The 27,089-nt window shown below is 37.1% G+C and overlaps 2 protein-coding genes and 1 long non-coding RNA gene across 6 annotated transcripts in view; 2 read left to right on the top strand and 1 right to left on the bottom strand.

Annotated features, from left to right (window-relative positions):
- Window positions 1-9,729, top strand: part of LOC138711128 (uncharacterized) — a 35,128-nt gene extending 25,399 nt beyond the window's left edge. For 3 of the 4 annotated variants that reach the window (XM_069842471.1, XM_069842473.1, XM_069842472.1), the window contains exons 10-12: window positions 3,054-3,171; window positions 5,408-5,562; window positions 7,056-9,729. In XM_069842471.1, the coding sequence (XP_069698572.1) occupies window positions 3,054-3,171; window positions 5,408-5,562; window positions 7,056-7,262 (480 nt within the window). In that variant the 3' untranslated portion in view covers window positions 7,263-9,729. The remainder of the gene's footprint in view (window positions 1-3,053; window positions 3,172-5,407; window positions 5,563-7,055) is intronic. The other variant, XM_069842474.1, reaches the window with a different exon arrangement.
- Window positions 3,164-17,120, bottom strand: LOC138711136 (uncharacterized). Its single transcript, XR_011335349.1, has 3 exons — window positions 16,885-17,120; window positions 12,758-12,955; window positions 3,164-4,228 (listed from the first exon to the last, which is right to left on the bottom strand). It is a non-coding gene; the product is annotated as an uncharacterized lncRNA (long non-coding RNA).
- Window positions 17,121-17,268: 148 nt separating this feature from the next.
- On the top strand, window positions 17,269-26,233 carry THG (tRNA-histidine guanylyltransferase). The gene is made up of 2 exons (XM_069842480.1): window positions 17,269-18,098; window positions 19,430-26,233. The coding sequence occupies exons 1-2, from the start codon at window positions 17,481-17,483 to the stop codon at window positions 19,808-19,810; spliced, it is 999 nt and encodes a 332-aa protein (XP_069698581.1). The 5' UTR covers window positions 17,269-17,480; the 3' UTR covers window positions 19,811-26,233.
- Window positions 26,234-27,089: the final 856 nt, after the last annotated feature.

The following is a 27,089-nucleotide window of genomic DNA, read 5'->3' as shown; positions in this document are numbered from 1 at the left end:
TGCATACATTTAAGACCAGATAGTGTTGGGGTTGGCCTTCCCTTCTGTGTAGCAATAATCTGTTCTTGTAAACTGAGTTTCCTAAATTTTACAAAATATGTTATGTTTTCACTTCCATTCTTTATTGAATAATTGCACAAATTAATAATTACAAGGAAATTCACAACCTCGCAGCATTTCTAGCGCACACTACAGCATCACACGTGTTGGAAGAGACCAGCTACTAACACATAATCGGAACCGTTTTACGGAAATGGGAATGGAAAATAATCTGAGGAAAGCGAGAACACTGCACCCACCCACGTGGTCTTTGTTGCCACATGTACATTTTACAAGATCAGTATCACATGCTTTTGAAGAATGTCAGGTCTTGTGCCTGTTGCCCTGTCTAGTAGACAGTGAATGGAAGTGAATTTCAGAGGCCAAAAGACCTGCGATACTAACGTAGAACAAACTACTTCCTCTTTGTTTTTATATAAACCCAACTTTAACTTCCAAATATCCTTGAAAGATTCAAACCATGAATAGTAGCCTATATAAAGTGCAATGAATAATATATATTTATAATTTTTAAAAAAGTTTATATGGTATCTTTCATAGCTTTGTGTTAAAACTGTTTTTATTGTGTCTCCTCCTAGATGTGTTATAGTCTGGTTGAATGCAAAATCGTTAGATGGCAGCAGTAGCGAGCTTGCTGCACGACCAGTCGGTTTCTATTTCCCGCCCATGCGCTGATTCAGAGGAGGATCTCCTCCCTCTTCGTTCATTTACATGCTTTAAAACCCTGCTTCTTTCTCTGGCCGCTAGTGCGCTGCTGGCTATGTGTGTTAACTGCAGTAAAGGAGGAATGAATTGACTTTTCTCCACACAAACAATCTCGCATCTTTCTCACAGTTTTCTACCAGCACATGAGTGCTCGTCGTTTAAAACTCGATCAACCGAGGTTTTCTTATAGCTGAGAACTTAAAAATTATAGAATCTTCCTCGAATTTCAAGGCACATATTTTATTTGGTATTTACTTTCAAAAGAAAAAAAATGTGAGGAGGACGTTCCTCCCTTCCCTCCTCCGAGGAACCGCCACTGACATCAGCTTATTACTATATTAGGCTTACCAGCCTCAAATCATCATTCTCCTGTAACTTCATCCCTCTTAGTCCCAAATATTTTTCTAAGCACCTTATTCTCAAACCATATCATCTCTAATTATGGGGGGAGGGGAGAAGTTGCATTAGCAAAATTCATCCACAGCAATGCGCAAGGACCATTAAACTGTATTAACATTGAAAGTCCGGGGATATCTGTGTACACTTTACTCGTGATACAGATGTAAGAGGTCAACTCGGTGTGTCTAGGTAGGTGAGCTGCCATTAGTCTGTAAGCATACTCTGTACTCTATGAAGCATTTAGTCATTCAGTAAACAAAACAAATTCAGAACAATTTCTTCGCCAATTTCGCCCAGAACCAACCTTGCTGACAAACATAATTCTATATCCATAAACTCTCCACCCCACTTCATTAGTGAGCCACTGCTGTTTTTGGTAGTCATCAAGCAAATGTAAAGAAAATATCTGGATCCCTAAACAGTACAATTGGGAATAATAAAAATTTCAGAACAGAAACGAAAGTCAAAATATACAAATCTGTCGTAAGACCAGTATTGACTTATGGATATGAATGTCGGGGGGGGGGGGGAAGTTGTTAAAGCGACAATAAATATTGTAGAAAAACAATGTATGATACACATTCGTAAACTCATCTTTTTGGCCCTCGTATGTTTGTGCCGAAAAGAGACCTTTACGAACTTGTATCATATACAGGGTGGAAGTGAAATAGCCTTGCAGATTTCCAGAGCGAATAGCTCATGTTGAATATATCAAAAACTATAATATTGTAACTTTATTACAAAACAAGAATGTAATTTTATTATTTCAACAATAATTACTTTCTATAATTGAACGTAAACACTTCCGTCAACAATGGGATTTCCACTCCACACAGTAACATAGTATTCGTTATTGCACTCCACAGACGACAATGACAATTTACTTGAATTATTGAGAACAACAATGAACTGTTAATCTTAACTAATGTTCACATAGTATCTCGAACCCAAGACCTTCAGAGACAGTCCACTGAACTTCGAACTCAGGTCCCCCAACTGTGGTCCACTGCACTCAAACTCAGGACTTCGGACGCTCACACAGCTGCGGACACACTCAAGTCGAACTCCGGTCTCGAAGCTGGCTTCACAAGACTGGCTGGCTTGCTGTCCACCAACTATAACAACAACTGCTCAAGTTCACTCGCGTGTCGTAATTTATAACCAAACCATAGTTACGAGAAAGTACGATGCTCGAAATTTCTACTTCTACAGACTTCTGGACGATTCTGTTCGGGAGGGTCCCCCCCCCTTCACCTCGCGCTGTAGTGCACCTCCCCTTGCCTTCTTGGCATGCAGACGCTCCCCTTATGTCCGCCACACCGAAGAGACCAACGTTTCGTCTCCCGCGAGCCCTGTTGGACACGCGTTCGAATCCCGACGCAGCTGTCACAATATCATATCACATTGGTGGAAAGTTCATAGTTTTTTTTCCCAGGTTTTTAACAGTCTCTTATTCGGTAACTATTGCGAGTAGGATCGTGATTTTTGTCCATATCGATAGGAAATCTAATAAAGAATCTCTAGCGTATTTCAATAGGTGCACAGTTTAATTTAATTTTAAAAACCTCTAAATTCAACCCATTGCACAATGCAAGTGGCAACGTCTTGGCAGAGAGCAGCTCACCTACCTAGACACGTCAAATTGACCTCTTACATCTGTATCACGAGTAAAGTGTATTAGCGGCGATGTTGCGGGACTGCTGAAACTTCAAACTTAATTTTCAATTTGACTTAATTGTATTGTTTTAATCACAGCTTGGATAAGTGCAATGGAAAATACACACCAGAGCTCAATTTAAAATTAGTGCTGAGTGTCCCTGTATTTTTTTTTTCATGTTTCTGGGAACCTTTTATTATTACTCAATATGTTGTTCGCCATGTCGTTACAGAAACTGTGCGGACTGCTTAATAATAACGTCGAAGCAAGCCTGTATCTCGGCCTGACAAAAGATTCCATCATCGAAGGCATTAGACTTGGACGTGGAGACAAGGATGTGTTCAGGAATGGTAATAGTAGTGTTACAGTCAAGTAAATTGAAACCTGTGACATTTAATAATGTTTTGTTACAGGACAAACTGATAAATTTAAGAAAACAACCTCAATGCTTTGTGTATGTTTAACCCAGATGAATAACTGCACATTTTACAAATAAATATAACATAAGTGTAACTCTTTGTTGTGATAAATATGAAAATCAGAGAGTATGTTCCCTTCTCCTCTCTGCTAATTCCCCTACTGTGTCCTGAATGATATATTGTAGTTTGACAAACTGAAGTAAAACTCTGGCTTGTTCGTTTTGAGCACTAGTTAGGAAAGTGGGGCAGATACCCCATAACTGTGGTATTGCCCAATCCATTGCAACTCGTACAGTATGTGATGATCTCTATTTCTCCTTCCCTCATTTCCTCTCTTTCGGCATGTATACAGGGTGTTTCAAAAATAGAGGGCATAATTTCAGGTATGTATTCCCCGTATGTAGACAATACAAAAAGTTCATTGGAACATGTGTCCAGAAATGTTTGGTTTTCGAGTTATGGCCTTCAAAACAGTGATATTCACTGGAACGTTTTTCTTCCCGCAGGTAGTTGCCTTTACAGCAGAAGTTCAAAATGACGACCTCCTGCTTGAATACAGTCCCCACATCGATGTCTCATGGCTCTGGGAACACGATCCCAAATTCCAGGAGTACTGCATATTTCCTCACAACCTGCCACAATTCGATTCCGAAGGAATTCCGTGTCAGGGACCGGAGACGAATACACTAATGATTTTTAAATGGCCCCACAAGTAGAAATCGTTAGGGTTGAAATCAGGTGAGCGTGGAGGCCAAGCATTTGGGCCACACCTCTACCTATCCATTGATCAGGGTACCTCTCCTGGTACAAACGAAGAGCCAGCGCAGCATTGCCGTCCGCCTTACAGTACATGAAGTGCACTTCTGCCAGCTCCTGACTTGAGTACATGTCGCACAGTATAACGCCAAACACAACACTCAATGTACCCTTCGCCTCAGAATTAACTGTCAGAGTGTCCTCTCTTAATATCTCCTGTCACGGCATCTACCTGCGGGAAGAAAAACGTTCCGATGAATATCACTGTTTTGAAGGCCTTAACTCGGAAACAAAGCATTTCCGGACACATGTTGTAATGAACTTTTTGTATTGTCTATATATGGGGAATATATACCTGAAATTATGCCCTCTATTTTTGAAACACCCTGTATAATAAGAGCTGATGTGGAAGGATCCAGTCCCTAGCATCATATCCCATCCCTCTCAAATCCATTTTAATATTATCCTCCCATCTATGTCTCGGCCTCCCCAAAGGTATTTTTGCCTCCAGCCTCCCAACTAACACTAACATTTCTGGATTCGCCCATATGTGCTACATGCCCTGCCCATCTCAAAGTCTGGATTTAATTTTGCTAATTATGTCAGGTGAAGAATACAATGCGTGCAGTTCTGCGTTGTGTAACTTTCTCCATTCTCCTGTAACTTCATCCCTCTTAGTCCCAAATATTTTTCTAAGCACCTTATTCTCAAACCATATCATCTCTAATTATGGGGGGGGGGAGAAGTTGCATTAGTAAAATTCATCCACAGCAATGCGCAAGGATCATTAAGCTGTATTAACATTGAAAAATCCGGGGATATCTGTGTACAAATTATGTTGTTGTTGTTTTCTGATGCCAGGCATTTGACAATAAAGTCATTTGACCTCTTGCACTCCAATATTTTTCAAAGATATTGTCATGGTTAGCCACTGACACACAGATTTTGAGATGTTCTGAATCCATTTCTTGGTTTGAGTTGCACAATGGACAGTTAGGAGACTGATATATTCCAATTCTATGCAGATGCTTGGCCAAACAGTCAGTGTACAAATTATTAAATCCAGGAACATTCCAGAGACAAAATGCAAAATTCGGGGACTTTCTCCAGAAAATGGGGTAACCTGGTAACCTCAGTCTACACCAATACCCACTAAGTCATGCTGGTTTAAGTTGCTAACTGGTTATGTCTATAATCAAGATGTATTTAAGTCTACTTTCCAAACCTGGCATGGGTTTCATTAATACAGTAAATCGTTTTCCCACATCGCAACTTCCTCTTGTTATTAAAACTAGAACAGATATGACTTTGTAAAGTGTCATAGACAATTCTGATACATTTAAAATAAATTATACTTTTTATGGATATGCTGGTTGATGAAAATGGTGGCAACGTATTTTGTATTTTTCAGGGATAGACAGAATAATGAACAGATGTTTGATACCAGAAGTTCGAGCCAATGCATATGACATCATCTTCACGCCCGTTCTCCGGCAGAATGAAAAGATGACAGACCTGACAATGCACTCACTCTTTGTTATTGAAATAAGAGTTCGACCCATAATGGTAAGTGGAGCCTTTGCCTTATGACACTTTAAGGACCTCAACTGTTAATCTAGGGGTTCCCAAAATGCGCGTTGCAATGCTCCAAAGGGACAGTGAAACAGAACCATGTAAATTAATAGACATTTCTTCAGCCTTCACACTGAAAATGGCATTCTCTTTCAGGAATATGCTACATTTTTGGAACATTTTGGCAAAGAAGTACCCAGAATTGAGTTAGTAGTGTCAAGGTACCATGTCAGTTATGCTAAATCAATTTTTTATTAATTTGAATTTTGGATAATTCAATCTTTTTTTCAGATTCCCCTTGGTTCATCAGTACAATAGTTCAGAATTTTACATACAGCTTTTTTATACTGAATAAAGTGAGAAAATTATCTAAGAGAAAGTAACAAATCAAACTCTGACTGGTTTTTATTGGTCAAATAAATGCACATTTTACTATATTTCAACATTAAGTCATATTTGAGCAAAAAAGGGTAGAAAAGCATATTTTTGGTCATATTACAAGTTGTTTTAACAGTTCTCCAAGTATTACATGTTTTGTGTCAATAATGTGAACATATTTTATTTACATTTGGTTATTTATTTTAGATTTTCTTTCCTTAGAAATATTTTGTGATTAAATGAAGTTTTAAGGTAACGGAATTCGCCAGCAGTAAGATATCAAATCACTAAGGATAAAAGAATACTAGAATTACGGCCAGTTGTTGCTGGTCGGTTTCCAACCCTGCTGTTGCCAGAATTCATAAAGTCAATGACCCTGTTAACATAGCTGTAAACAGAATTAGTCATGTAGAGGACAGATGTTGGACATTTTCACCCCTCTTCTCCCTCTTCCATTTTTATACGCTGAACACTCCACTATGGCCAGTACAAGGAGTTAATATTTACAAAAACAATTTTGTAGAATGATGAATAAAAAAGTTTTCTAAGTAATTTTTGGGCAATATTTAATTTTGGGCAACGACTCTGTCGGTAAATTGGTCTACATAACTGGCTTCAAATGGGTGAATGACATAAGTCAAGTACTCACGATTACCAAAAAAAATATATATTTACAGGTTTTATGTCATATTTTGATGTTTTAGGGCATAAGTACATGCATATTTTCTTAATTTTTAGGTCATAAAAATCCGAGCTTTAATTATTTATTATTGCTGGTTTTTTACTTGGTTACTTAACGACGCTGTATCAACTACTAGGTTATTTAGTGTCTATTGGATTGGTGATAGCGAGATGAGGCCGAGGATTTGCTATAGACTACTTGACATTTGCTTTATGGTTGGGGAAAACCTCGGAAAAAAACAACACAGTAATCAGTCCAAGTGGAGATCAAACCTGCACCCGAGTTCAATTCTGGATCAACAAGCTAGCACCTTTGCCGACTGAGCTAAGCCAGTGGCTTTGTTATTATTATTATTATTATCATCATCATCATCATCATTATCATCATTAGCATTCATACAGAATTATAAGGAGAACTTGTTTTGCAGCATATGGTGTACATGGTGTACCAAAGTCGCAAGTGCTTTATACGTCGCGGTACTGAAACAATTGAAGCCACAGTCATGCAGAGAAAACAAGACATGATGAATGCTGAGGAAAAGGCTCTTGAAGAATCCATCGAGAAAATGGGGGAAGCTGCTACGAGTGATCTTGCTTCTTTGGCTGAATTTATCAATAAATATCTGCCGTCTTAAAAGACAGCAATGGCCTACATATATTTTAACTTCACAAAGCTTCCTTATTATCTGTGATGCATTTCTTTGAAACTGTTTATAAACAGTTATACAGGGTTTCCGAGAATGAATGGTGGGGATTTACTAGTTCATTGTGAAGCATGTATTATGTGTAATGGATTGAAGGTGCTTGTAATCAGTTCATTGACTCAAACTGTTTGCTTTCACGTCATTGTTGCATTGGAAGTTACATAACAGTCCTGTGTTCAAAGTCCTCAGAAGTCCGTTCATGCCGTCGTCTACAGTAGGTATTCCTAAGTCAACGTCATGTGGAAGAGATCGGAATAACATCCCTAAAAATTCAGCTCTTGCACGTAATAAAACACAGGATAAGTAGCTTAGGGCTGAATTTGCTGCTGCCATGCTACAAAGAATTGATGATGAACCAGAATTTCTAGAGAATCGATGAGGCCATTTTCCATGTAAATGGTTGTGTTAATCGGCACAATTGTATAATTTTGGGCACGGAAAATCCACAAGTGATACACGAACACATTCAAGATTCTCTTAAGGTTAACTTTTGGTGTGGTCTAATGCACAACAGATTTGTGGTCCATTTCTTTTTTGTTGAAACAAACATAAACACCATTGCATACATGGACATGCTACGGAATTTCCTATTTCCTCAAATCGAGCAAATGGAATTGGAGTTGCAAATCATCTTTCAACAAGATGGAGCACAGTCCCATTTCACAAACCATATCCGAGAAGAGTTAAATCATCGATTTCCAGACCGATGGATTGGCAGAAATGGACCCATCTCATGGTCTGCTAGAAGTCCAGATCTTCCTGCATTGGAATTTTACCTTTGGGGCTGTGTCACGAATGTCTACAGTGAAAGAATTGAGAATCTTGATCACTTAAAACGAAGAGTCAGACAAGTAATCACAAGCATTACACCAGATGTTCCTGTAGAGTGTGGGCTGAAATTGAATTTCGCTTAGATGTCTGTTGTACTGATAATGGTAATCATATTGAAATTTATTAACGCTATTTGGAAACTGTTTGAGTTACTGAACTACAGTAGTTACAAGCATCTTCAATTTATTACACATAATACATGCTTTACAGTAAATGCATAACACCCCATCATTCATTCTCGGAAACCCTGTATTACATATATACTGTGAAGATATTTATTTCAAGTTTAAAAATGTAATTGTTTCTCGTTAAGACTGAAATTGTATTTGAAATGTTATATATTTATAAATAGGCCTATATACTGCATATATAATCACATTCCCCAGGAAGAAGGCAGGAATTTCGCAAATGTTAAGAGTCTACATTAAAATTTTTTAAGCTTTAACTATATTATATTCTACATAAAAGTTTTTGTGTTTAAAAATCTACTAGGATTACTTTTCTTGTACTATTTAAAAACAATAACTATGTTGTATTCCCTCCCCTTTCACCCAACAATGGCTCATCGTTTTTCAGCTCCGTGTGCACTGCAGCCTACTGGCGAATTATGCTTGCTCTTGGTTATTTCAGCTAAGCTAGGCCAAAATGCCAGTACTGTGTACAGGACAGTACAGGTTCTTGGATGTGATACATGTACCGTACTAATCCTGTAATTTCAAATTAATATACTATAAGTTCTTTTGATATTAAAATGCGAGCTGGTTAGATAGAAACAATCGAAAGAACAAATAGCTACATTTCCTCACTTATTCACGAGACGAGAGTTCCTATACATAAAAGACAAGAAAGAGATCATATTGTGTTTTGTTTATTTTAACTTCAAAATGAAGATGTTTTCAGTTTAAAATAAGTAATTATTTTTTCAAACTACATGGTAGCAATAGTATTGTTTCGTACGTTAACATTTCTACAAACATACATGATTTATGTTCCTTTATACTTTGTTCAGTTTACACTAGCACTATCTTTAGTAGTTACCATCCAGGAACATTTATTTTCTGACATACCTGGATGAAAGTTACTGGTATATCGATTTCTTACATTCATAGCATATTATTGCATCATCGAAAAATTACTTCCATTTCTTAGATACCATTCAACACTTATTTATCTTATATATTATATTATTATCCAAAAGCTTTATAAAATGGACATTATAGTGAGCAGTACAAATAAATATTTCTGATTTCTACAATATGTAATACGTCAGGAAAATAGTAGGTACTCAATAAAAGTTGATTGTAAACAAAAGCAGACGAAAAGATGTCAAATAATCACTAAAAGTTTGACTTTCTAATAAGATGTTTGATTCACTTTCCAGTCTATAAAAGGTAGCTAGAAAACAGGAAAGACAATTTATTGTGATAAAATAAAGAAGAAAATTATAAGAAAGAGACAAGGCAATTAACTTTAGAACCTATTCATTGTTAGTTCTTTAAATGTTTTGTATAAATTTCTTCCTTCAGTGTTTATATTTTTTTGTGTTAATAGTAAATATAATTGTGTAACAAAGTCTGATTTCGTAATTTTTTTAACGAATCCATTTTAGGATCAGTACATACATCTGTGGTGGCACACAAAAAATCAGTACAAAAAAAATATGTCAAAATGACACGCAGTTTATCATATCAGCCATCAGCTTTACAAGGAAAAGAAATAAAATAGTCGCATCGTATACGTTAGGGGGTGAAACCATTCCAGAAGTTAACAAATGTAAATACCTCGGAACAACATTTAGCAGCGATCTCGGCTGGGGGGAACACGTTACAGACACAGCGGGAAAAGCATGGAGAGAGTTACACTTTGTGATGAAGGTACTAAGAAAAGGTTCTGATAAATCCAAAGAGATTGCATATAAATCACTAGTACGTCCAGTAATGGAATATGGTGCTGCATGTTGGGATCCTTACAGATTAGAACATATTAAGACACTGGAAAAGATTCAAAAACAGGCTCTTAAGTGTTGTCGGAAAAATTCACCATTAAAATGGGACACACTCACGGACAGGAGAACGCGAATTCGATTATCCGCACTGTTCAAAACATACAGAGGTGAGCCTGCCTGGAGAGAAATAAAAAATAGGTTGCAGCCGCCAAATTACTCTTCAAGGAACGACCACTCATATAAATTGAGGGAAAGAAGGCAGAGGATGGACACTGGAAAATTTTCTTTTCTCAATCGTACTATCAGGGACTGGAATGCTTTACCTGCAGACTTACTAAAGGCTTTACCAACAACCAAAAATGTATTTAAAAATAGGCTTAAGGACCTTACTAATAGACGGTAATTATACACAGTATTTAAAGGGTGTAAATGATATGTTGTTATTGAAGTGTTCTATCAGTGAAGAATTATGTTGTGTCAGTGAAGTGTGTTGTATCAGTGAAGAAGTATGTCGTGTCAGTGAAGTGTGCTGTGTAAGTGAAACGTGTTCCTGTCAGTGAAGCTTTATAGTTTATAGTGGCAGTGCATAGTATTTGAACAGTGAAATGTTTTTGAAGTGTTAATGAAATCAGGATAGAATCAGTGAAATGTGTCATAGTTCCAGTGCAGTGAGTGAGTTGACAGCGAAATGAGTGTAATTTGAAAGGTACTTGTGCAGATATGAACATATCATACTCATGGGTTTTAGTTCGATCTTAGTTTTAAGATACAAATTAGATTTATTTCAAATGTTATTTTAAGTGATCGTTTCATTTAATTTAGTATATTCCCTGTTGTTGTTGTTGTTATTATTGTTATTAATTATTGTTAGTATTAATTATTAGTATTATTATTAATTGTATTTTTAATTAATAAGTTTATTATTATCATTATTGAGTGTAATTAGTTACCACTGCCACCGGGTATATACCCACTGCAGTGTGAATAAATACATACATACATACATACATATGGTGCCGTACCAACTGGATGTATATCGAAGGAAACTTGAAATGTTTCATCCAAATGTGGTTTACACTGTCCAACAAGAAACCTGATGTGTGCACAGAACAATATCCAATAAGGTATTCAAAGACGGAATTTTGTGCATGGTGCATGTATGCATCGTGGGAATCTGCGACTCAAATTGCACGCGAAATGGACGTGCTGTGTCACTACATCTCCGCAATTGTGTGTACAGTGCAGCTATCTAACAAAGCTTCCTAGTTCGTAATTTTAGTGACACATGTGACCTCACATTCCCGTAACCATCTCCCGAACATATTCTTGCCTCCCCCCCATGTGGACTTACACACTAGCCGTTTGTGTGGTGCAAGTGTTAGTGCCCAGATTCGATCCCCGGCCAACTTGTGATGGAATTTGTGGTGAACAAAGAGACACACAGGTTTTTTCATTCCACCAACATTTTCCTTCATTTCATAATGGGTTTTCTGATTCTCTAAATCTGTGCTTCAGTGGCAGACCATGATAATATCTTTGAAAAATATTGGAGTGCAAGAGGTCAAATGACTTTATTGTCAAACGCCTGGCATTAGAAAACGACAACATTTTCCATCTCCCCTTCATTTCATCTATCATCTGAAATAGTAAAAATAGGTTGGGGCGAAGTCTTGGGGATAGTACAGGTTTCCGATTCTAAAAGGACTTGGGACTCCAGGCCCGTAGGACTTATCAAGCTACTCGTGTATAGATGGGACCTGGCTATCAGAAGTTGAGGCAGGATGGCCCAGCTGTCAGTAGACGATGATAGGAAGGGCTTGGGGTTCCTGGCAGATGGGGCTTATCAGGCTAGTCGCCCGCAAAACAGGATCTGAGGAAGGATGGCCCACCTGTCAGCTTCGGATTCACGAATGCCACTCAGGCCACGTCGGACTTGGACAATCATCACATATAAAGGTTGCGCAATGGGTCAAAGTGTACGGACCTGCAACTGATATGCTATACTGCCATCCATTTTGAAAATAAGAAATATACCAATAATGCTACGAAGGAATGTCCTGTTATTTTAGGGTACAGCAGCATTTCTCAAACATGTTGAAAGTAACACTAGCACATCACCGCTGTGGAGTAATGGTTAGCCTTCCTGATAGTTAGACGAGCAGATTCAGGTTCAAATCCCCTTAGGGACAAGTTACCTGGTTGGTTCCCCCCCCCCCCCCCACTCGAAGTAGAATTGCTGGATAACTTTAGGCATTGAACTCATTTCGCCTTCATATCATTTCCATTAATCATCGCAACAGTTTACAGATCGACTAGGAGGACATGGTGGACGTCATTTCAGGATCTGCCTATAGGCGGCATCTGTCTGTGGGAGCTGCACATAGCCAACAAAACAGCAGACTGCGGCTGACCGGAGGAATGTAGTTTCCTTGGATAGATGGCGCCTTGGTGAATCGTGGAATCGATGGCGACATGTTATGGCGTTATTTTACGATGCTGTATCAACTTCTCATGTTATTTAGCGTCTGAATGAAATGAAGGTGATAATGCTGGTGAAATGAGTCTGGGGTCCAACACCAAAAGTTACCCAGCATTTGCTCATATTGAATTGATAGAAAACCCCAGAAAAAATCTCAACCAGGTAACTTACCCCAACCCGAACCCGGGCCACCTGGTTTCGTGGTGAGTCGCGCTTCTCCACAGGTGTGGATGACATGTTCTTCTGGTTGAGGATGCAGCAGATTCAGGCATATGAATTGCGAACAGATGCCATCGATCTGAGGAGGCTGCAGAATAACATCACAGGCAGGTGGAGAATGAGATCTTCAGTCAGAACTGGATGCTGTGGCTGAATCAATAAGATGACACCACGCAGTGAATCATGCACTTGAAAAAGATCCAAAATGGAAACAATCATTCCAACATACGGAGGTTGCACAATAAGCTTAAAGGTACGATCACACGTCGCTACTTTTGCAGCGCTGCAGTACAAAAAACTGCGCAACTCTTGTACTGCGATGTGTGAACAACGGTGCAACCCGAAAAGTAGCGGCTGCCGAACTTGCTGCCCACTACTTTTCCATGCTGCACGCAGCTTAAAAGTAGCGACGTGTGAACAGGGTTCTCAGGGTTGCAGCTGCAGCATTTTTGATATCGGTTTTGTTGAAACTTTTGCTGCGGTTGCAACCAGTGTTACCACCCAAATGTGTCAATGATACTTTTATTGTTTGGATATATTTTAATGTTAAATGTGATGAAAATAAATTATTTGTAACAGTTATTAAATACACAACACAGTCTGAGCATAATTGGTGACGATATAATTCATTTTTTAAATTTTCCGTAGCGTAGTTCCAAACAGGAGGGTTGCCAACATTGATTACGTGAATATACTGATGGTTATCATTTAAGTAATTGGCGTTTTTAAAAGCTTTATAGTAAAAATTATGTCAATTTCTGTATACTAGATTCGACAGAAAAGCAAATAATAGATAAGGAAGCTTTCGAAGGAGTTTATTAATAATGCGAACATAACCACAAAATGTATATTGAGAAATCAACATGGAGATGGGAACCTGCAGCATGACTGCAGCTGCAAAAGTAGCGCCTTGCGTGTGAACAGACTCGCAACCTCCAGTTGCAACTTTTGCAGCATGAAAAGTAGCGTGCAGCGTGCTACTTTTGGCTTACGTGTGAACACGACACGCAACTTTTGCAGCTGCAGTACAAAAGTAGCGCTGCAAAAGTAGCGACGTGTGACCGTACCTTAAGGCTGTGGTGCTTGCCTGTGGGCCCTCCTCCAAAAGAAAAACAAAACACTAGCACTTCAAATTTCTGCACTTGCCTACTGAGCAGTCAGATACTCGCTTCTACACCAGCATGCCTATGCAAGAGGACTGAATCTAGAATGAATAGGGATCATACACAGTGCAAAGCCATTTCGAAGATTCACGCCTATATGAACAGTACAGCTTCTACATCACTAATGGAAAGCCGGATGAATTCCAATTCCACAGACATCAGCAACTGACACCAGTCCTCAGAAATCTCCTTACTCACTTACTTACTGGCTTTTAAGGAACCCTGAGGTTCATTGCCGCCCTCACATAAGCCCGCCATTGGTCCCTATCCTGAGCAAGATTAATCCATTCTCTACCATCATATCCCACCTCCCTCAAATCCATTTTAATATTATCTTCCCATCTACGTCTAGGCCTCCCTAAAGGTCTTTTTCCCTCCAGCCTCCCAACTAACACTCTATATCCATTTCTGGATTCGCCCATACATGCTACATGCCCAGTCCATCTCAAATGTCTGGATTTGATGTTCCTAATTATATCAGGTGAAGAATACAATGCGTGCAGTTCTGTGTTGTGTAACTTTCTCCATTCTCCTGTAACTTCATCCCTCTTAGCCCCAAATATTTTCCTAAGTACCTTATTCTCAAACACCCTTAATCTCTGTTCCTCTCTCAAAGTGTGAGTCCAAGTTTCACAACCATACAGAACAACAGGTAATATAACTGTTTTATAAATTCTAACTTTCAGATTTTTCGACAGCAGACTGGATGGTAAGTTTCTCAACCGAATAATAACAGGCATTTCCCACATTTATTCTGTGTTTAATTTCCTCCCGAGTATCATTTATATTTGTTACTGTTGCTCCCAGGTATTTCAATTTTTCCACCTTTTCAAAGGGTAAATTTCCAATTTTTATATTTCCATTTCGTACAATATTCTCGTCACGAGACATAATCATATACTTTGTCTTTTTGGGATTTACTTCCAGACCTATCTCTTTCCTTGCTTCAAGTAAAATTCCCGTGTCCTCCCTAATCGTTTGTGGATTTTCTCCTAACATATTCACGTCATCCGCATAGACAAGCAGCTGATGTAACCCATTCAGAGCAAAGTTAAAAAGTAAAGGTGATAGTGCATCTCCTTGCTTTGGCCCACAGTGAATTGGAAACGTATACGAACTCTGCTGTATGTTTCACTGAGCCACATTTTAATTAATCGAACTAGTTTCTTGGGAATACCAAATTCAATAAGAATATCATATAAAACTTCTCTCTTAACTGAGTCATATGCCTTTTTGAAATCTATTAATAACTGATGCACTGTACCCTTATACTCCCATTATTTCTCTATTATCTGTCGAATACAAAATATGTCAACAGTTGATCTATTACGCCTAAAACCACAATGATGATCCCCCAATAATTTCATCTACATAATATGAAGTTAATCTTCTCAAAAGAATATTGGACAAAATTTTCAGAAATCTCCATAAATGTTTCAAATTATTTATTTCCCTAAAAAGAGTACACTCCAAATAAAATGTATCAATAAACCACGTCTATAGGATATTACAAATTTTTAATACCAGAATGGGAGGTTGAGCGAAAAATGTGGATGAAAACTTTATGCACACACAACCATTTAGTTTGTAGGTGCGAACAATAGTGTATGGTTTTATACCTTACATATCGTTGTTGAAAAAGATGTAATAGATATTTCTGGGTCCATTCAATTGTCAGCCAATATTTACTCAAGAGACAATTTCATACATTACATGAAGAATTATACAAGCATTCTGAGAAATTTTTCAATTATTACTGTGTGTAAAAAAACTCATTTCATGAGCTGCTATACATACTAAGTACAAAATATCACACATCAAGATACTGAAATGAGGAAATGTGTATCAGTGGAAGAGAGGTCATCAGTTACATTAAGGTAAGAAAATATTACTTCTTAATTTTCTTCATACATAAGTTATCTTTATTAAAATGTAAGTTACATATTAAAGGTACACGGGAAAAACAGTCGAAGTCACAATTTATCATTTAATTTAGTATATAAAGTCGTAGGCCTACATATTACTTACTGGCTTTTAAGGAACCCGGAGGTCATTGCCTCCCTCACATAAGCCCGCCATTGGCCCCTATCCTGAGCAAGATTAATCCAGTCTCTATAGGTTTATTTGAAGGTTTCGTAACAAGCCGTTTTTTACGGTGATGGGTTGTTAGCCCTTCGACCAACTCCCAAGTTGGAGGACCACCCCTCATCGGCTGTCCGAAACTGCTTATTCAATATATTAACATTTTACATGTAAGAACTGTCATTTTTTTTAATTCCCTCTGCTGTTGTTTTATATTTTATTCCCAAACATTTACTTCCGTAGAATTTTTGGTGAAACTAGTGTTGAGTTTGTTCCAATGATTTCAGAAGGCAAAATTCGTCATTTACACTACACCAGTACTAAACATCACTACAAAACAAAAAATCACAAGCCTTGCTCAGCGTATGTGCAGGTCATAATAAAAGTCTAAACTAACCTAACTTGTCACAGATTCATACATGAAAGGCACAACAAAAAATCTAGCCTAACCTAACCTGTCACAGATTCGTACATTACGTAATCACGGCAATGGAGAGACCTTGGGGGTTCAGAGTCCGTGAATATCGAGACGGTTTTGGTCATCGTGTCATCTGTTGACGATTTATTGAGCTACTCATATTGTTTCCACCAAAGCCTATATGGCCGAGCAATCTGTGATCAGGAAAGAAAGGCACAACGTGAGTGCACACTATCGTGAACCTTTCGTGTTGTCACCAAAGTTATGTTGGTATGTTTACGAGAACAAACTCAGACCGATTTTTTTTTATAATGGAGGATTATACGGATTCCAAAGTACACGGAAATTCTCTACATCAGTAATAAATGACAAACGTAATATATCATCCAACCGTCCATCAAACACAAACATTGTACCTTTGAGAAGCAACTGATTCCATTCTGAGGTTATCAATGTCATTCGTTCGCGCATGCTTATATTTATTAATGTTTGCACATTTCTGTGCGGGAAAACCACTTCTTTCATTCTCGTTCGCTGTCAGACATTCACAGATCACACACTACATTCGATCATGACCGTCTCCAATTCGATATACTATAGAAAAAAAATTATCTCTGTGTCCCATGATGTGTGCACAGCACGACCACCATCAACGAGCTAGAAAGATTCAAAGTTAGTCTACGCGGCTTAAATGCAGCATTGCCAACGTTGATCTGTGCTTCGGAGCAGGACGAAGTGTTCTAAACGTAGTCTCATGACGTAGTCCGCGTTTCATTTTAAGGAACCTGTCCGGTTATTTCAGAAAACCATAATAGCGGACATAGCTCTTTGTAGCGGTTTATAGCTTCATAGTTACGCGTGATTACAGAAGCGTTGTAGGTTTTTGTAATCAAATTAGATAAATTAATGTGTTTTTTTATGTAGTGTGAGTGAAATTATAAATGTAATTCGCGATAGCGGATAAGTGAGCAGTTTTGCAGAATAACGCCATCCATTTACACTACTTTTGGGAATGTTAAATAACAGACTGTATCCAAACTTACGTAGGCCTATGAAAGCAAGGAACCATAACCTACCAAGAAGACCAGTTTCAACTTCTAGAGAAAACATGGCAAAAAGTAAATATGAATATGTGAAGAATTTTGAACTTCCAGATCCTTGCTTACCGAACTGTTGGATCGTCGTTAGAATTGACGGACGAGGATTCAGCAGGTTTGCTGAGATACATGGCTACGTGAAGCCAAATGATATTCGAGGGCTTAACTTGATGAATCGTGCAGCTTCCTGTGTGATGGATGAGTTTAGAGACATCTGCCTTGCATTTGGGCAGAGTGATGAGTATAGTTTTGTTTTCCGAAAAGATACCAATCTTTTCAATCGTCGAGCATCGAAGTTGATGACTACTGTGAACAGTTTATTTGCATCTAGTTTCGTATTTCATTGGACTGCATTTTTCGGACCCATTCGATTGCAGTATCCTCCAACATTCGATGCACGGGTTGTGATGTATCCTACAGATAAGAACTTGAGAGATTATTTGGGATGGCGTCAGGCTGACGTTCACGTCAACAATTTGTACAATACAGCATTTTGGGGCCTAGTTTTGAAAAAAGGATTTTCAAATGCTCAGGTATTACACTTAGCTTTTTAGAAGTTCTGCTGTTTCACTCGTAAAAATTCCATTACATCAATACTATTTCATTACATTTCCCCCAATTTTACAAAATAAAAATTTATTTTAGCTATGCATATAAACTGAACTAACCTAACCCTATTACCGTTGTATTATTAAACAATTCGAACGGAAATTATGCTAGGAATATAGTTATGTAATTAAAAACAACTGTTATAACTTTTAACACTCATATCAGTCTTTCTGCAACAGTATAATTCTAAATTTCTTTCCCAGTTTCCAGATGCATTAAAACTACTTATTTATACAGCAATACATTTATTCATTTAATTTATAAACTTAGAATTTGCATAATTGTAAATTATTATTATTACCTATTATTACAACCCTTACGCTAACCTATTATTAGTCTATCGTTATAGGTTGTAACATTAATATTAATAATAAATATAATACAGTAAGTCCCAGTAAATGTTTCCGAAGTTTCTATTAGCCGACCAGCAGCAGATCTCTCCTCAGTCATCGCTGCTTTCATCCACAAACTTCTTGTTGGAACTATAATTTTGAAAAAATACCAGTCTCTCAGATTCTTGGATATAACAGGATGAGTTGTATAGTAATTTTTAAGGAGTCTTTTTTCACACACATTAAATATATGTAGGCTCTGTGATAAACTTAGACTGTAAGGTATAAAATACATATAAATGCAATCGAAACATTTATTTTGATAGCGTACTGGCATATTTCAGTACGCCTACACATTTTCCCCTTAATCATTCTAATATTTTTTATCAGCAGCCAGTAATGTTTAAAATATGTTAAATTTTTAGTGCTAAAGAATTAAAAAAATCGTAATTCCAAGACCAATAATTGCTCAATCACTATGATTATTGTACTAAAATGTATGTATTGGATTGGTGCATAAGTTCGTAGCGTAAATAAATACTTTGTTGCTATGGAAACATGGGCAGATGAATGAAAGTACAGAAAAATGCTACGAACTTATGCACCAGTCTCATCACAAAATTTCAGCATTATCTTGAATGAAATGCATTAAAAATTAATAACATTAAAGTTTAACATAAATATAGGGCAGAAAGAAATATATCTACTAACACAGGTAAGCCTTAAACTTTTGTTAGGGACTGTACCTATTAATCGAGTTGTGAGTTTGCAGATGCAAACAGTTGCAGTAACGGGGGTCTGCCATTTATCAGCAGATAGAAACTCTGGGGGAACTTTGCTGGGGCTCACTGTATAAGAAGGCAGTATAGTTTTACAAAAAGTGTGCATCGTTGGTATTTACAGATTGTTCTCAAACTTTACAGGCAGAAGAAAGACTTCGTGGAACGCTGGCATCGGACAAGAATGAGCTGCTCTTCTCAGAATTTGGCCTCAACTACAACAATGAGCCGCCCATGTTCAGAAAGGGAACAGTGCTCATCAGGAAGCTGTGCAAGACCCCGGGAGATGGAAAGCTTCGGCATGTTGTTCTTCCATTCTACACAGATCTGATCGGAGATGTATTTTGGAGGGAAAATCCAGAAATCCTGGGGCTCAAGTCCTTACAGATCTATCACAGGCCATCAGAAGACAACACCCCTGCTCCGGAGCAGTCCAAGGCTTCTCCTAAGCAACAAGAACAGGGTTCGCCAGGGTCATCGGCATCAACATCTAACGAGGTCACTACTCAAGAGAAGTCGAATTGAGCCAGTGCTGTGTGAACACCTTCAACTCCTTGTACTAGGACTAACTTCACACATATTGTGAACAGACTGTATAATCATTCTTCATTGATTTCACACAGAATCCCATACATATTTCTCTCTCTCTCCCCCTCTCTATCATGACTATCATATCATTTTTTGTTGCACATCAGTGTTTTTGTGCTGAAGTAAGATGGATGATTGACTTAGCAATTGTCTTAAAACTTGATGTAATAGTAATAACGACACTTGGAGAGAAAAAAAAGTTCTTTAAATGATATCCTTCTATAATTTGTAATGCTGATGTCAAGAATTTGATCTTGTTTTACATAATTTGTAAAAAAAAAAAAAAAACTGGATGAATAGCAGTTTTACTTTTTATTTGGACAATTTCTTAATAAAGAGAACGGATTGTCTGTTCACTAAATGAACTTACGGGCATTACAATGAATTTTTATTATGCCCTGATTTTTGTATTAAACTATATTAGTCCCTTTTATCTACCAGGTTAACAAACAAATTCCCTCTCTTTTGTCTCTAGTTGTAATTATAATCTATCCCTGCTCCCCAAAACGATATTTTATGGTAAAATGTTTATTAAAACTTGAAACATTGACACAAACTTATATACATTAACAATTCTTGGTATCTTCTCATGAGAATTTTATACTTTTTGTACACATTTTCTTTTTACATCAGCAAAGTTACAAAAACATGACATTGCATTGACTGTTTTTGTTACAAGTTCAGCATCCATGATTCATTTATGGTATCAGTACCAATAATAATTTCAGGCAAGCTCATTTCCGCCTTGGACTGGAAAAATGAAATGGCAGGGTGGACCTGATGAAGTTCATATTTCATAAAATATTTGGTCTATGGTAAATCCTTTAATTTCCAGTCAAACATATTGTTGTTAATATCATCATACACGCAAATGAAGGATACATTATGTTTTGCTATAAGTAGACGTTCATTATTCTTTAAGTTCCTAAATAAAGAACTTAAAATTGAAGTAAAATAAATTAAATTCTCGGACCCTCCCCCCCCCCCAAATCGCCAGGGGTTGGTATGTCAAAGTGAGACAGGAAGTGCTTGCTTTTAGATTATAACGATGCAAGAAACACAAGGGACCTAAATTTGTTTATATTCTCCTCACATTTATGAAAACTCATTATGATATAATAATAATAATAATGCCCAACCTACTAGAATGGTACTTTAAGACAACACCACGACTTACACTTACAGGCTATATTTGAGTATAAAAATGTGATAGTTATTAAAATAGGCTACATCAGAAATCAGGTCTGTAAAAGCTGCATCTACACAGTTCAATTTTCCATGTGTGTACAATCTGGAAAGAACGAAGTTTAAAATGCATGTTAAATTAAGATGCATGCAGATTTTGTCTCTACATAGTGCAGCGTTTTGAAGTTATCTTCACTATATATATATATATATATATATATATATATATATATATATATATCAATCTTGCATGCATTGTTTGAATGCTTAAAGTTGAATCGTGTAGATGCACCTAAGTATGGGAGATTAGAGTCGAAAAGCATTATTTCCGAACCAAATGGCTAGACTTCTCATTGAATGTCCCATTGCGTGAAGTCAGCCATTTGTATTGCTACTATAATTCATTCAGAGATTTGTCCAAGAGTCCACCTGTTAAGAGTGCCTTTACCCCATACTGAAGCAAACCTCTCTATTGAGGCCGCAGAACTCTGAACTGTGCAATGCTTTAGATATTTAAGCATATGCATATTCTGCTGAAGTCGCCTGTATCCTTAGTAAGACAGACATCTGTTTTGTCATGTAATAAGTCTACCTAAGAGTCGGCCTTGTTGGTATAGCACTGGCCTTCTATGCCCGAGGTTGCGGGTTCGATCCTGGGCCAAGTCGACAGTATTTAAGTGTGCTTAAATGCGACAGGCTCATGTCAGCAGATTTACTGGCATGTAAAAGAACTCCTGCAGGACAAAATTCTGGCACACTGGCGATGCTGATATAACCTCTGCAGTTGCGATCTTCATTAAATAAAACATAACATTTCTACCTAGGGACAGTGGATTCATTCTGTCACTTATCTAGAAAGTGGAGCTTAAAAAATAGTCTATTGTAAAGCATTAGTAACCTGAAATTTAAAATACAGTGATGTCCTTCCTTTGACATTCTGTGAAGAACAGAACAAATGATTTCAAGATTTTGATGAAAATACGAGATATCATTTCTGGCATTCTTTTCTGCTATAAAGTATTGGACGAAGTTTATCAATATTCGTCATTTAACAGTCCTTTTATTAACGAAATATGCAAATGAAGTAGTCCAAAAAAACATTGTTACAGTTTCGATTTTTTTTCGCCTATACGATAGTACTGAATGATACAATATTACATAGGGTTACAGCAGTAACTTAAATACTAATATGTGTACCTGATATGAAGTAACTTTTACCATCATCATCATTAGACATTTCCATGCACAAACAATGGTGATAATATTAGTGACAGTAAATAATATTCCTGGAACTCAATAGTAGGGTCACTAGATAACAGTCCTGACATTTCTCATTGGTGTTGCCAACAATAACGAAGTCCCACACACAATGCTGGAAACTTTTTACTGTCTGGTCTTATGCTTAAGAAGCACATAATATACGAACTGAGCTATTTGTGTAACTGCTGTAATTAAAGCTTTTCGTAAAGGAAATTAAAATCAAGAGACAAGAACAACCGCACATCATGAATGGATTTTCGGTCCCTACACAGTGACAAGACGTCACGCCCCTTGGCGTCCAGAGGAAGCGTAGCAATGAGTTATTGACTTTTCTGCAACTGATATGCACCTAACATTCAGTATTGGAACTGAAAATCTGCTATCTGCACATCACACACTTGCTTCTATCCCATATAAATATGACTGTTAGAAAATTACGACAGCAATGTAAACACAAGTCCAATGAAGTTAAAAGGCAAGTTCTGGGATTTTGTTCCTGACATTCACAGAAGTCGTCAAAACCTTCTGTTTATAACGACCTAAATACTGTCTATACACGATTTGTTTGTAATGTAATGATGTATAATAATTGCTGTGCAAATGTTAAATTTGTTCACAATAAGTTTCGAAAACATGGTAGTATGAGAGTTTACGAAACTTCTGTGTTTGAAAATTTATCGTTTTTGAGATCAGCATTACTTTCCCCAGAGTGTAGAATATTATATTTTTTTAAGTCTGGATGATCTGAAACAAAAATGAGACAACTAACCAAAGCTGTATTCTCATTGTATGGTTTGGCATACAGAGGAAGGAAATGGTGGTTCCAAATATCAAGCGATTTGTAGAAAGGAAGGTACTGTTTACGACCCTATCTGTGTCCCAGACAGCAGGAGAAAGTTAGAGGTGGAAAGAGTAGAGGTAATTAAGTGCGATTTTTTATAGTCCAGCACTAAATTACCAGTCGAAAACAGCTCAGTGATTTCGTTATTGTACAATTAGTAGCATCACAGGATAACTGAAATGTTTTCATAATTAGAACACCAGGTTTCCTTCTACTCAAACTGTTTGCAGGTTCACAGATATAAGTCGAAGACAGTATCACTGTAATCTATCGAATTGAACCTGTTAAGAGTACAATTGTATTGGGGTACTTGCCATAATTATGTTAAAAGTGTATTAATGCCACTGACATTTTATCAGAATTTCTGCAAGTACAAATTCCATTAATAGGCTGTAATTCAACGTTCAAACCCGAAATGTTATGTAATTTTGATATGATAGAGTAAGTAATAGTTCTTTTAAAGAGTTGATGATGCATCTTTTTTTCTCGTCCTTTTACAAGAAAGTTTACTGAAATGTACGGAGTACATAATTACATATAACATAGATTATCAAAGTCATAGTAGCAGAAGACCTAAGCCAGAATTTGTAATTATAGCTTGTCTTGAGTTAGTTGGATTGCAGATATATCGTTAGTGTTTTTTTATACGTTGTCATGCCAACAGCATTTAGTTATGGGTTCTGCTGTCTGTATTTATTCATAGACAAGCTATTGATTGTATTAATCATTAAAGCCTTTGTGCCAGTTATTCATTTGGGTTGATTACTTTACAATTTAGTTCAGTACCACTCAAATTTACGTAGCACATATGAGCAGATGTAAAATATTTTATGGTATGCACACAGTTCTTTGAAGATGCTATTACCGAGATAAGTATAGTGAAGGCAGTGTATTTTTAGTGAGCACTTGTTCTCTCATGATTGAGAGGAATATGTCAAGTAGGATGTGGTTAATGAATATCAACAATAAAATCTCAGTTCTGTGAACGAATTTGGAGGAAGAAATTTGCAACACATGAAACATTTCAACATTACTTTAGTCATCAATGCAAGGTGAATGTTCCAGGACCTGTATGATCGAAATAAGTTGTTACGCCATTGCTGATTGAGAACATGTTGAATATAAGATATTTAATACTAAAATAATCATACCTCCTGCATAAATAATCATACTCAGTAAAAATTAAACTGTCCGCTCCTTGGCTAGATACACGACAGTTCTACTGTTTGATAGAGCATTAAAGATTACAAAACTGCCCAACCAAGCAGTTCGATTCTCGGTGCAGGCAATGCAAGAAATTTATCTTCCGTCCACGGGACTGGTTGTTTATCCCTAGTTCGTCTTATTGTTGGTCCTGTGCCGTGCTAACCACAAGACTAAGGAGGCCCACAATGTGTGCCTGTCTAGAGTTGATCAAAAGATATCCCCCCCCCACACTGTTCTTATCATATACGTATGTATTGAATGTTGTGCATCAGATCTGAAGGACGTGACTACCCAGTTAAAGTGAATGAATTCTTTCACATACTAATTTAAAGTTTGCAATTCGTTTTCCAAATTCACTACATGCAGCTCAGGCAGTGTTGGTGTTCATTACAGTACAACAATTTTTTTTAGGAAACCATGCGTTCTCTGTGCCAGAACGTAGGGAAATGGGTAATTAAAGAAGGCTAAATTTATTGAAACTGGATCATTTTCGAAGAGCAGACAACATTGTCTGCACGGAGAAATAACTCTTCAGTCATTTTTTTAAAAATGTACTAAATTAAAACAAGAAGTTCGATCTGTAAGAAAATATTCTTCACAATTTTCCCCTCCCCTTCCAGAAGTTGCGAAAAAGTTATAAACGCCTCTTCCCCCCCCCCCCTGCAGGAGTAGATTAATTTAGGACACACACTGCAGTGAAATGTATGAACTTCGGCAAAACACATTGGACAGTGATAAAAGGTTAATAAATATCAGGATTTAAGTATAAATAATAAATTGCATGGAAGTTGCACATTGTAATACTTTGATAACTGTTGAAACAAGATTTGCACACAATTATTTTAATAAAAAGTGTGCTGAATTAGTTTAATAGAACCGAGATTTTATTACAGGGAAAAGGTGGCGCTATATGTAAATGTCGCTTGTTTTCCTCCCCTTTGTTCTGGAGTGAAAGAGAAGATTTTGTGCTTATTATTTTCTCCAGTGTTGAAAAACCTCAGACATCTTTTGCTCCAGATGTTTCCAGTTACGGAAATGCAGAATAATGTCTTAGAGAACGCTTAAGTGTTAAAATGTTACTTCTTTATGTTAGAAAGAGACAAAAGAAGAAATTCTATTTGCACAATATGTATTATTAATCTTTTAATGAATTTTTATGAAATATAATTCCAGCATATTCAATATAAAAAAAAAAAGATTCAAATGTTAGTTTCTTTCTCTCTCGATAAAATATTGTGTACTACTGCTATTGATTGTTAACAGAGGGCGTGGCCCTTTATTTAGGAATAAAACTCATTCCAATTTCTGGCATAATATGTTGATTTATAATGTTAAGGTCTATGATACATTAATACAAGATGTTTCTAAGTTTTTTTTTTACATACATTATATACAGTGAAGTTTAAATTACACATATAGATTTAGATGGAAGTTATGTTAGTAATAATACATACAATGCTTATGTTACACATGTTAAACTGCAAATAAATTTGTGCTTTAAATAAACTTTTTACACAATTTTTTAGTATCTATATGTGGAAGATATTGTATCCAACTCTGCACTGTTCTGCAACCCTGGACTATCATGTGAGAAAGGACCAATTCTTCAGTTTTACCCTTATATGTATTAACTTGAGAGAACACCCGTGTTACGTTTATATTTTGCATCATGTTCGTACCTTCAAGAGTTAACATATAGTAAGCTTCTTCCATACCATCAACTTCTTCAATGTGTTCGTACCAGAAGAATTTCAGTGAAAGGTTGTCATAATGAAATACATAATGCTGTTGAGTGAAGAAAGCAAGCATAACTTCGATTTCATTGCCACAAATGATGGTAATTGCTAGGAGCGAGATCTGGGCTGTAGGGTGGATGTCAAAACAGTTCCCAGCGGAATGTTATCATGCAGCAAGACAATGAACACCCTGCACCACTTGTTCTGAAGGATCTGCCTGCTGGCAGGTGATTCAACATCCACTCTATAGCCCGGATCTTACTCCTAGCGATTACCATCTTTTCTTACTACCCCGGTCAGAATTTTCACAATGACAGAGAGGTGCAGACGGTTGTCACACACTGGTTCTGATCCCAGACGGCAGACTTCTATGACACAGGAATACAAAATTTGATCTTACTACATCAAATATTCATATGTATGTCTCACCCACCTCATTGAATGTTACACGACTAATATGAATTAGTCTATTGTATTATTACTATTAAATACGAGAAAAATTCGTACCGGCACCGGGAATCGAACCCAGGACCTCTCAGCTTTCCGGTGCCGGTACGAATTTTTCTCGTATTTAATAGTAATAATACAATTGACTAATTCATATTAGTTGTGTAATAATCAATGAGGTGGGCGAGACCTCATACATACGAATATTTGATGTATTAACTGTTAGCAGATGTCATGAAACTGATGTTGAATATGGCCACAAAGTCATTTAAATATGCGCTCCTGCATACATGACGTGTATCGTCTCAAGTGCAGGCAGTACGGCTGTAAAATAACATTGGTTCGGCCGGCGCCGTGGATCGTGTCCCGGCATGGCTCAGTTACTAAGAGCGCTCAGCTGAGAGGTCCTGGGTTAGATTCCCAGTGCCGGTACGAATTTTTCTCGTATTTAATAGTTGATCCTACTGTATGACGAATGTTTCAATTCTGGTGGGGAATATGTTGAAAATTTCTGTATCTGTTCCAATAAATATTTCCATGA

Source organism: Periplaneta americana, chromosome 12, assembly GCF_040183065.1.
Source record: "Periplaneta americana isolate PAMFEO1 chromosome 12, P.americana_PAMFEO1_priV1, whole genome shotgun sequence".
Classification (NCBI taxonomy): domain Eukaryota; kingdom Metazoa; phylum Arthropoda; class Insecta; order Blattodea; family Blattidae; genus Periplaneta; species Periplaneta americana.
This window is presented reverse-complemented; position numbering and strand designations above follow the sequence as displayed.